This window comes from Anabrus simplex, chromosome 3 (assembly GCF_040414725.1).
Source record: "Anabrus simplex isolate iqAnaSimp1 chromosome 3, ASM4041472v1, whole genome shotgun sequence".
In the NCBI taxonomy this organism is placed as follows: domain Eukaryota; kingdom Metazoa; phylum Arthropoda; class Insecta; order Orthoptera; family Tettigoniidae; genus Anabrus; species Anabrus simplex.
In genome coordinates this window covers 4,386,294-4,398,608 of record NC_090267.1, presented here as the reverse complement: position 1 = coordinate 4,398,608, position 12,315 = coordinate 4,386,294, and the positions used below count along the sequence as shown (strand labels likewise).

The window sequence follows — 12,315 nt, the reverse complement described above, 5'->3', positions numbered from 1 at the left end:
TCCACTAGTTATTTTAAGATATTACAGCTAAAATGTAACCTTGTGGAGAAAGGCTTAAATTGATGAAAAATTCCCAGTTCATAGAGATAAAACAGCCATCACTGAGCATGACACTGAAGAGGTAAACAATACATTCCATATTGTGTTAGGTTAGTGATGTACTTACTTGTTTTCTTCTTTGACATATGGGAGCAGCTGATCGACTGGATGTTGTTCTGACAATACTTCCTCTTTAATGTCTGCAGCAGGCTAAATGTAAGAAATAAGGAAAGTAGAGTAAAGAGATGGAGAACAAAAATATATACATAAACAGCTCACAAAATAAATTTCATATGTGCACAATGAAATTATCATTAATATATCTTCCAAAGTAAAAATATAAGGAATAGAAGGAAAGAGAGCATGTATTACATGTAGTCATAATTAAATAGATAGACTGAAAAATGAAAGGGAAAGAAAAAGAATAGGGTAACATTAGATGGGGTAACAACAGAAAAGGAGAAACTTGAAGGATGAGGACAATCTCCACATCCTTACAAAATACCATCCTTCTCATTCCACACTGACTAGCCATTATGTTTATGCTATTAAGTGTTTCTTTTCCTGTTCCAATCTCTCTATTCTTGACAAGACATCAATTCATTTATCCTTTCCATTGCAAAAACGATTCTAATCATCAAGCAGACATGTAATGCTTGTCATTCCAATTGAGCTCTCCAGGTTAATAACTTACCTGCCACCATTCCCAGACAGTTTTCATAACCAATTTATCTAGAGACAAATTTTCCATTATATTTCTTCCCCAGTGAAAAATTTTACCCAACATCTATCCTGCCCCAAAACGCATTATTGTACTACAGTATTGTAACACCTATAATTGTATCATCAGTGTGAAGAAGACAAATATAATGCCAGGGAGCTGAAGATAATACTATTTGGAGATGATATTGAGGTATGGTAGCAAACAGAGGAACATACTGAAGCATGGAAAACAGTAAAACTATGATGTTGACTAGAGGAGAAAGGAAGGGAAAGGAATTATAGAAATAAAGGAGCAAAACCTTGAAACTGTTGAGATCCTTGAGTATTAGTTAAGTGAACTTATGCAGGATGTGGTGCTGGGCATAGAGATCGGTAAAATTATTCAACAGGGAAATGCATTCCACCCAAGTGTGAGAAACCTGGTGTAGGTGAAAGTTGTACCAATGATATATAAGATGTACTACTATATGCAGCAGAGACCTCGACACTGCCAGATGGCAGGAGAATATGATCCAAGCCAGTAAAATTATTTTTGTTAATTTAGGAAGGACAAACGTCTATCTGTCCTCTTGAATTCAAACTTTATCTTCATAATATGATCGTTCCATCTTTTAAAACCTCCATGCAAACTTATTCTTCTACTTAAGCCATTCAATGCCATCACTTCGCTGACAGCTTGAAATGTACCACATAATTGAGCATTTTGTCTCCTTCCTCCCAAGTCTTCCTAAGCCTACGTTTTCACCAATTCTGTAACACCACACTTTTGTCGGAAATCACCCAGACAAATTGACCTGTTTTCTTTCAAATTTTTCCACTTCTTGTATCAAGTAGTCCACATGAACGTCCCTTACACTGGAGCCATACTCTAAATGTGGTCTTACCGGTTACTTATAGCCCTCTCCTGTATATCCCTACTACAAACCCTAAATACTCTCATAACCCTGTGAAGAGATCTGTAACCTCTCTTAACAACCTTCTCAATATGATTACCCCAATGAGGTATTTACATTGTTCTCCATGAGATACTGACACCACATCAACACAATAATTAAAACAAAGAGGAAACAACTTAACTTTTCATCCCATTTACATTCATACTATTGTCCCCTGCAGTCACTCACAATCCCGCTACTCATTTAATACTCTGTACAGTATAACATCATCCGTAAATAGCCTTATTTGTGATTCCAGATGTTTCATCATATTATTTGTATATACAAGAAAACATAAAGGACCAACCCACTCCTAATCATTACAGGAGAGGATAATGCTTCATCTACACTAATTCTCTGACTTGTACTTCTCAAACGTAGCCACCCATTCAACCACTATTTTTTCTAGTCCAATAGCACACATTTTCATCAGTAATCTCTCACAATCTACTGTATCAAAAACCTTGGATACGTCAATAGCAATACAATCCATTTGACCTCCTGAATCTAGAATATCTGTTATATCATGCTGAAATCCTGAAAGTTGAGTTTGAATGGAATAACCTTTCCTAAACATAAACTGCTTTCTATCAAATCAGTTAGTAATATAGCAAATGTGTCTAATATACTCAGAAAGAATGCTTTCCCAGAGCTTACAAACAACACCTGTCAAGCTGACTGGCCTTTAATTATCTGCTTTATGTTTGACACACTTTCCCTTTTACACTGGGGTTAATATAGCACCTCTCCATTCATTTAGTACTGCTCCTTCAGACAAACTGTAATTAAATAATTATTTCAGGTATGGCACTATATCCCCACCCACAGCTTTTAATATAACCCCAGAAATCCCAACAATCCCAGCTGCCTTTCAAGCTTTCAAATTTTGTTCCTTTTTATAAATGGCTTCATTATCAAAGGTAAATTTTCCAATTTTGCCAGTATTAGTAATTTCCTCTATCAGCATATTATCTTTATATCCAACTATAATTTTATATATATTGCTGACTGAACACTTCTGTCTTCTGGAAGTCGTTCTATATACACTCCCCTACTCTCTGGATCCCATTTCTGCCTTAAAGTATCTATCCATGTCCTTCCATTCCTCCGTGAAATCAATATGGCTCCCAATTGTGTTTGCCATCATTTTATCCTTAGTTGATTTTTCACTTATTTTAAATCCCTAGTGAGGTCCTTCACTCTCTCCTTACTCCAGCAACTATTCCTAATTCTATTTCCTTCTAATCTTCCTTCTTAATCTCTTTCTCCCCTACTATAATAAAATGTGTCATTACTATCGTTTATCATTTTGAAAGGTGCGTATCTGTTTTCAGACTCCTCAAAAATTGCTTTAAACCCACTGCATAAGACTGTTTACATTGTTATTTACCATTTTTCATTAAACATATTGCTTTTTAAAATTTTCCCCATTCCTCTCTTATCAGACATATAGTATTGCATAATAGTCATAATTTGCAACACTCTTTTCCAACACATTTATTTTTGTACTGATGAAGACAGCTTCATGATCACTTATGCCATCTGTCATTTCAATTAATATGTAATATTAGAAACAATGTGTACATATGATTTAAAAGTGGAGGAATTCACTGCCAATACTCTTGCATAATGAGAAATAGGAAGTGTCAAACAGTGGTATATTGAACAATGCAAACCGCAGATTTCACAAAGACAGTTGCTGGATTCCTGGTGAAAATATTAAATACAGTGTAGAGCTACTGGCTGTATTCCATTCACCGTTGTTCATGGCAGGACTTTAAATAATTCTGGGTCTATTTCTGCAGTTTTCTGGAGTCGTTCATCTAGGAACCTTTTCGTAGGTGGGGTTCGTGTCATCAAGTCTTCTATGAAGGAAGATGTTCCTGCTTGCTCGGAGATGCAGAGTGCTCTTTAGTTCGGTCCTAAGTTACGGCCATGTTCCCTCAACTCCATATGATGCAATGGCATTGCTGTTTTCAGTGAAAGGGATTTGAGATCTCGAATCTCCATTGCAGCCTTTATCACAGCCAGTGTGCCTTGTCAAAGTGAATCTAGTGACTTGCAGAGTCACCCCTAAATATCTGAAAGATCAGACTATTTCAATTGTTTGGTTTCAGCAGGTAAATATATCTGTTGATGACACTTTCCCTCCTTTCTCGAAATTCATAACCTTTGTTTTACTCCGGTTTATAAGCATTAAGACCATTCCACTTGTCTATTAAGCACTTCCTGTAATGAGCTTTTGCTGTTGCTAAATATAACCACATCATTCACATCTCCAGTTACATCATGGGGCTCAGTGGGTCACCTTGCAGTATGCCATTCGTTTGTATGATGTCTTTTGACTGAAGAAGACCATCACTGATGTTTAGTACATTCCCTTCCATGATGTTCAATATTAACTGGAAGAAATGATCTTCAGGTCCTAAAGCAGCTTTGAACTTCTCTATGAGGATGTTAAGGGTTTCCCTATCAAAAGCCTTTGTACAGTTGATGAATACTGGGAAAGTGTGCCCTTTTGGTTTCCTTATTGAATCTCCAATATACATGACTACACAGTAAACTGCCTCTACTGTAGATCTCCCTGGTAGGAATCCATATTGCTCCACTGGCATGGTTTCCATCAACTGGTCCTGTTCCTAATTATATTGGATATCATCTTAAAGGCTGCACATTCTAGCGCAATCCCACTGTACAAGTCAGGAGAGCTCTGACCTTTACCACTGACCTTCTCTAGGCATTAGAGAACGTTCGGAGTTCTTACATGAGCAGATGGTCTCCATGATTGGTTCATTTTTTATATTATCTGGACCAGCAGCTTTACAAGTTTTGCTTTTCTGTACAACTGACTATACTTCTGCATCTGTTATATCCCATTATGTCACAGTTTCTTTGTTGAGTCATGTTGGGCGAGTTCAGAATAATGAGCCTCCATACGGATGTGGTATTCTTGATGTTAAGTATTCTGTAAGATTTATTTTCTGCTTCTACAAATTAGTTGGTGTTTCATCCTTTGTGCAAATTCATTTTTCTTAGTGTGGAGTACTACTTCAGTTTTCCTATAGAGCTCGTCTGGTTTTATCAGTACCACGTCTAGAATATTGTTGGGTCCATCATTTCCAGGTTCAGCTGCCCTTTCATTAATAACATATTCACCATTTGTTGGTCATGTTTCCTTCATTTGCATTCCCTTCCCAATTAACATTTGGCAAGTTCAGACCATCTCTCAAAAACTATCTCCACTTGAATAGAGTTCATTTTTAAGGCACACTGACCTTAAACTATTTTACATATTAGACAGGAAAGAGAAAATCCTAAACCATAAATTATCTTGTTTACAAGAAAACAAACGCAGAACATCCGACCATAACACAACCAACAAAGTGTCCCCTTCCCATTTGACTAACATTTCCACTACTATTAATCTATCTAATACTGCCCTCTCCAAACAAGAGATGTATCTATTGGATAAGGGTATTAAATATAATTGGCCTAATCACAAAAAAGCAGACGACATAATTACTAACATCGCTGAAACCGAAACTAATATTGATAAACAAATTCCGATTGAGAAGCAAAATGACGTACGTTATGAAGTAAAAAAGAAACTCCCAACATTGTTTAATGAGATAACATCTAACAACAACTACAACGTCTCAAAACAAATCCAAAATCTAAAATCCATAATAGTAATGTAGTAATAACCAAAGCAGACAAAGGCAACACCATAGTAATAACGAACAGACAAGATTACATAGATAAAACATAAACCTTTCTATCAGACAAAACCTATACTATAATTTATAAAGATCCAACAAACAAAATACATCGCGACTTAAAGAACCTTCTCAAAAATTCTACTTTTATTTTAAATGATCAAGATTATCAGAAATTGACCATAATGAACCCAAAGTTACCTACAGTATGATCATTACCCAAAATTCATAAAAAGGGAAGTCCCCATTCGACCTATAATTAATAGTATGAATAGTCCTACCTATAAAACTTCTCAATTCCTACATAAATTCCTAAAAAAAACATTTCAAACTCAACAACTCCAACCCCATAAAAAACTCGATCGAACTTTGCAATTCCCTAAATAAATTCAATCTATAACAAAACCACGTTTTATGTTCTTTCGATATCACCAACATGTATACAAATATCCCTATCAATAATATTATTAATATCATAAGGAACAATCTATCGAAATATAGCAAATTAAAGTAAAATCGAAATTGATGAGTGGTTAAAATTACTTGGTTTCGTTTTAAACAACAATTACTTCACTTTCAATAAGAAAATTTACAAACAGGAAGGTTTGGCGATGGGAGACCCGTTATCTGGAATATTAGCTATATATACTTGGATAACCTCGAACACAGCAAGATTATCAATAACATCAACGAACTCGTTGTGACGATGATACCATAGCAATCAACAACAGTTATAACATATTATCATTCCTTAACAATTTGGATAATAACATTAAATTCACTAAAGAAGATGAAATCAGTAGCTCTTTAAATTTCCTAGACATCAAAATCACACGATTATCAAACAAGTTCGACTTCCAAATATACAGAAAACCCACTTTTTCTCCGACAACCATAAAAAAATATTCTTTACATCCCAACTCACATAAAAAGCCACTTATCACAGTATAATATATAGGGCATTAAAAATCCCTATGTCCCCTAATAATTTAAAGAAAGAATTACAATTCATTAAAGAAATAGCTAAATTCAACAGATCTCATACAGATATAATTGATAATATCATCAATAAAACCAAAATAAAATTAGCTACAAATTTAACCCCATTGAAACCCGTTAAACCAAAATACGCCAAATTCACGTTCAATAACCTTGGTATTTATCCGATATCCAATTCACTAATGAAGCACGATATAAAAATAGCCTATACAACAAAAACACTAATCGTAACCTATTCTTTAATCATAACTTTATTAACATCACAGACAATAGTTACTCTAGATCAGGAATATACAGACTAAAATGCTCCACATGTAATTTTTCTTATGTTGGCCAAACTGGCCGCAGCTTCTCCACTAGATACGCCGAACATTATAATGCACAAAAACATAACAAATTTTCCGCAATGGCCAACCACATGAGGGACACAGGACATAAATTTACCACTATAGAACAAGATCTTCATATCCTCAAAAGAATCAACAAAAGTAAACTTATGACTGAGTATGAAAATTTATTCATTTTCCTCGACCAACATTTCAACAAAGATAAGAACTTAAACGATATCATTGATAAAAAAGCCCCTTGTACGAACAAACTTTATGTCTATTACAAGATTCAATTCCCCTCACCAATATATTCCTAAAAGTTTTCAACCTCAAATCAATAAGCCCCCCTACCTCCTCTAGAACTAGCACAACCCCCTCCCTTCCCCTCACCGCCAGTACCTCTAATTCAAATGCAACCAATAGACCCTTAGGCACACCCACTGTATTTTCGCTCCCTCCAACGGCATCTCACCGTTACAACACGCGCAGCAGTACACTTCCCTCTCTCTCTTCCGCCAATAGCAACTCCGCTCCAAGTACTACAAACCAGCCCATAGTCACACCTTCGCAAACAGTTCCACCTCCAACTCAAACATACAGTTACAACACTCGCAGTAAGAAGCAGACAGTCGACAATAACGCTCAGTTAATAACGTAACAAACTACCCTCTCTTAGTCTAATGGTAAGTGTACACAATCTTCACTTTAACATTTCATTAAGATTTTTCACTCAATTAACACCACGTTTTTTATTTCCTTTTCCAGATTCAACTGTAACACTTCTGTTTCGACTTGAATGTCAATTAACCACACATTCTTAACAACATTGCAGCATTTGCAACAAATTGAGATGGTCCATAAAGGCCCTATTTAAACATAGTTATTCAACTTCGTATTCTTATTAAACTGAACCATATCACCATATGCCATTGACTTTCGATTTATCTCTTGTTAACAAACATTGACGGTCACATGACCATATTTCACTATTATTTTATTCTTCATTTTTATTAAATACGATTATCATTGTCATTTTCGTTGTAACCGCTGGTCGGCCAACATAATTTTTAGCAATCCTATCACTTGTTTATGACAGACTGTTGCTTTGTTTTTTAATTACAATAGAAGCCTTCTAATGTCATATCACCATTACTTTCACCAATTGTAATTTTACTCACTCATTGTAATATCTTTATAACCAACTTAACTTTAATTCTTTTACTACATGTTAATTGTAATTCTAGTCTCTCCAAGGTTTTTTGTTGTATTTCATGTATATATAAATCAGGTGCCTGTTTCAATTTTTATGTTAAGATAATGGCTGATGATGCCTGAATTCAAGGCGAAACATGTACCATTTAAGTTAATATGCAAAAATAAACCAACTAAAATAAGACATTTTGTATTGATTAGGTGGTAAATTCAATAAATTAACTTATTGAAATTATTCCATTAAAGTTCAGATCACCCGCTACAATAATGTCCCACCTTGTATCATTCCTGACATAGCTGATTATCTTATCAAATAATTCTGCATCAGCGCCAGCGCTAGACTTGCCAGGTCTCTACACCACAAAAACGTCAAGTTGCCTATTGTTTCTAGAGAAGAGTCTTACACCTAGAATTTCCCTGTTCCTCATCCTTAACTTTTTTGCTGAGGCGTTATAATTAATTAATAAACTTGAAATCTGACGGTGTACTTCTTCGTATATCTGCATAATATATTCGGACTTTTCATATGTGTTGTTGGGCCATATGCACGACACATTTTATACTTCTATGTTGGTAACATTGTGTATTCAACTGCCTGAACTGCCCCAACCTCATTCACTAGATCCTCTCCACTTCTGGTCTCCCTTAACTTCCCTGATGCCTGCAGAACTCACTTCCTCCTGCCTTTTTTCACTATCACTGCCTTTCTCACTGTGAGCATCTCCATAATTACCTCCACAATATTGTGAGATGGACTGCAGACATTGGTACGATGATAAACGGGGATGACAGGGTGAAAGTTCCTTATGGGGATCATTGTAAGTACCTAGGAGTGGGTATTCACATAAACAGTACTGTAGATAAAGGGTACAGATATCTGAACATGGTTATGAGGGTAGTAAGGATGTAAAGGAGAGGGCATATAAGTCTCTGGTAAGACCCCGGGTTCAGTGTATGACACCCTCACCAGGATTACTTTATTTGATAACTGGAAAAGTCCAAAGAAAACCACTTTGATTTATTCTCGGTGTTTTCAGACAAAAGAGAAGGGTACACCATTAGCTTGTATAGTGTTCTATATAACTGGGACTAGTTTCAACCCCATATATATTGGGTCATCTTCAGCCACACTCCAGTTGGAAGACATGCTCACATACAACCAATAATAAAGTAAGCAACATGGTATGTCACGATTTACAATCCAAATTTAAAATTTTGATGAAGTCCGAACAACACATCCAAACTTGAAACCAAATGGGACATCAAAACTGCTGCAGTTGGTGCTGAAATATGTCCTTGCTCCTACAGCAACCAAACGTTCCTGAGTTGATTTGGGAGTTGGCATTCCCCATCAGTACAGATGATCCAATTGATTTATAAATTATGTTTGTTCAATAGTAATATGCGTAATGGTTTATATGTAGCTTGAAGGGGAATATTCATACCTTGATTAGGTATTGCTTTTCATCAGATGTAGTGATCTATTGTTTAATTTGGTTTGAAGTAAATGTCTGAAAAGAAAATATTTGAAGTAAACTATTGAGAAAAGAAGCGAAGTTAGATGATCGAGATAGCTATATGAGACCCACCTCTATGTTCCCCATAAGTTGTGTGCACTTGGTATGGACACCAACCCCAGATTGATTGTTGAGAGTGAGCTTATGATGGCAGGGGTTGGAGGACGGCTGTGTGAGGGGGGTTGGGGGTTTGAACTGATTGGCGGAATTAACGTGTCTCTTTCCGTTTATACTTTGCGTATATAGGAATGATTATATCAAACAGAATAATCAGTTTTTCATTCATTTCATTAATATTACTGTTCTAAATAAATGTAACAGTTCTCCAATATGCTGAGTATGGTGCCCTTCTTAACCACTTTCAGTTAGCTTAATCCTGGTCAATTGATGTAAAATTATGTTTCAAGCCTGTCATGTGTTGTGCCATGGCAGAGAAATGAGTGCATCTTGAAACATCGACATCTTCCATTTATCTTATTGAAAAACTAGCAAATGTACCAGTGCTTCGCTACGGTATTCTACATTGTAAACGGATTTCTGCATAAATTACTGTATAGGCAGTGAGTAAGATTAAAATAAATTGTATGCTTCCTAGCGTTATTCTAGAAACAAATCAGGAAGGTCACAATACGTTGCTTCTGACGTAAGGTAGGCATTGAAGAAGTTTTTAGGATAACAGAAAGCCACATTTCCTACTGCTAATCACAATCGAGTTCGAAAGATTTGATTATAATCGAGAAATGTAGTTATATCTAACGTACCAACAACTGCGACAGGACAATAAGTCATAAGACCAAAGTTGTTGATTATTCCCAATAGAACGGGGATTGTGCTATCTGTTTTGTAATATGACTTACCGTTTAACCACCAATTATCCCGAAACGAAGGTTTGCACCGTCATTAAAATTGCATCCGTATTTGGATATTTTCCGGGGTCGAAAAATAGCTTGGAATTTTTCCTCAAAGAAGAGAGTTTCCAGGTTTCAGGATGAGCACTCGCATACGTACGGAGTATCTGAGGACAGCCGGAGAGGTTAAATATGTCAATACCAAGTGGATGTATTGGAAAATCAAATGTCCTTCAATAAATGATGAAGGTATAAGTTACGGATATAAGAAAGCGGTAAAAGGAGAAATTTAGGTGCAGGGATTCTTAGGTACACAGATAAGATGACTTACGCTGTTATTACTTAAGCTATTCAAGGACGCTTATAACATCCAACGATATTCCACCAATATCGCGCAGAATGGCCGATTGACGTCTCTCTTGCTTTCTACCCAAGGAACAACCATGAGTTTACAGGAATGATGAGGAAAATGGCAATACGTTACTTCCCTGCTGGACAGTAGTCAGAGACGTTACCATGGTAACCTGTAGGTTCGTTGTCGGTCTGTCGGTCATCAGTGCAGAGCATGAGACCCGCAGAAAAGAGTAATTTTCTCCGTCATTTGAAGAGTAACCCAAATTTTGAACATAACAAAAGTTGTTTATGATGAAGAGATGTTTCACATCCAGTCCATGGATTTTACAGAAAATCAATAGTATAAGAGAAAATGGAGGAAAACTCTTCTGCATTTCCTATAAACCCCTGTTTATTCAAAGATGTTTGAATCTACTTGCTTTACGTCGCACTGACACAGATAGGTCTTACGGCGTGGATGGGACAGGAAAGGCCTAGGAATGGGAAGGAAGCGACCGTGACCTTAATTAAGGTACAACCCCAGCAACTGTCTGGTGTTAAAATGGGAAACCACGGAAAACCATCTTTAGAGCTGCCGACAGTGGGATTCGAACCATTTCCCGGATGCGAGCTCACAGCTTCGCGCCCCTAACCGCACGGCCAACTCGCCGGTAAAGATTTTAAATCATACGCATATCAAAACCTTCCCCGGGATGAGTATACTCAAAATGTGGCATTTGGTCGAGATATATTCAGCTGTTTCATCGTGATGGTCGAACATACAGACAAAAAAACAGACATGAAAAATAAATACCACAGATTCCGTCTTGAGTTGACTTAAAACGGATAAGTATCTGAAAAATTGGCAAAACAAGGGAAATTACAGACAGCGGAACCCCAACAAATTTATTTATATAGATTACATCCTGTGTGGCCTATATATGTACTTTCACAGCTATTGCATTGTAGTTTGTAGACGCCTGACTGAGAACATGTATTAGTTTGATTGATAGTACGTGTATTAAAGAAATTGGAAAAATTGTTATTATTAGTTTTAAAAGCTATTAGTTGGTTATGTTTCGGTATATGTTTATATTGTGAAGGAGGAGTGTGTCTCATGTCCATTGGACGTCTTTTAGTCGTGTTGATTATTTCTTTGATAAATTGTGCGTTATACCCATTAAGTTCATTTTGAAGGTCTCTTTTGGATAACGCGATGGTGAATGCTCTATTTACCATACTATAGTATGCTCATATTTTATGCGATTGAGGTTGGAGAGAATCATTTTGAATTGTACTAACGGTTCAAGTTGGTTTTCTACAGATATGATAAGATAGTCGGTGGGACGTCAAGTAATACTTAAATGTAAATAATTTAGATTCTGTTGGAATTCATATTCTAGTGTAAATTTTATATGCGGATCTAGAGCATTTAAACTGGATAGGGTATAAGCCGCTTTTCCAAAGTCTTGATTTAATATAGTCAGAACATCATCCACATAGCGAACCCAGTAGCAGATATTATTGAATATGGGTTTATTTAAGACCTTTGTGTATTCTAAATTATCTAAGTTAATTTCTGCCAATATCCCCGAGGCTGGCGTTCCCATGGCCAAACCGTTCTGTTTGTAAATGACATTATTAAAACTGAAGTAGTTGTTATT

General features: G+C 36.2%; 1 protein-coding gene across 3 annotated transcripts in view; it reads right to left on the bottom strand.

Annotated features, from left to right (window-relative positions):
• The window catches only part of LOC136865915 (gastrula zinc finger protein XlCGF57.1-like), a 174,763-nt gene that overhangs the window by 20,416 nt on the left and 142,032 nt on the right, over positions 1-12,315 (bottom strand). For all 3 annotated transcript variants that reach the window (XM_068226897.1, XM_068226898.1, XM_068226896.1), the window contains one exon: positions 167-249. In XM_068226897.1, coding sequence (XP_068082998.1) covers positions 167-249 — 83 coding nt within the window. The remainder of the gene's footprint in view (positions 1-166; positions 250-12,315) is intronic.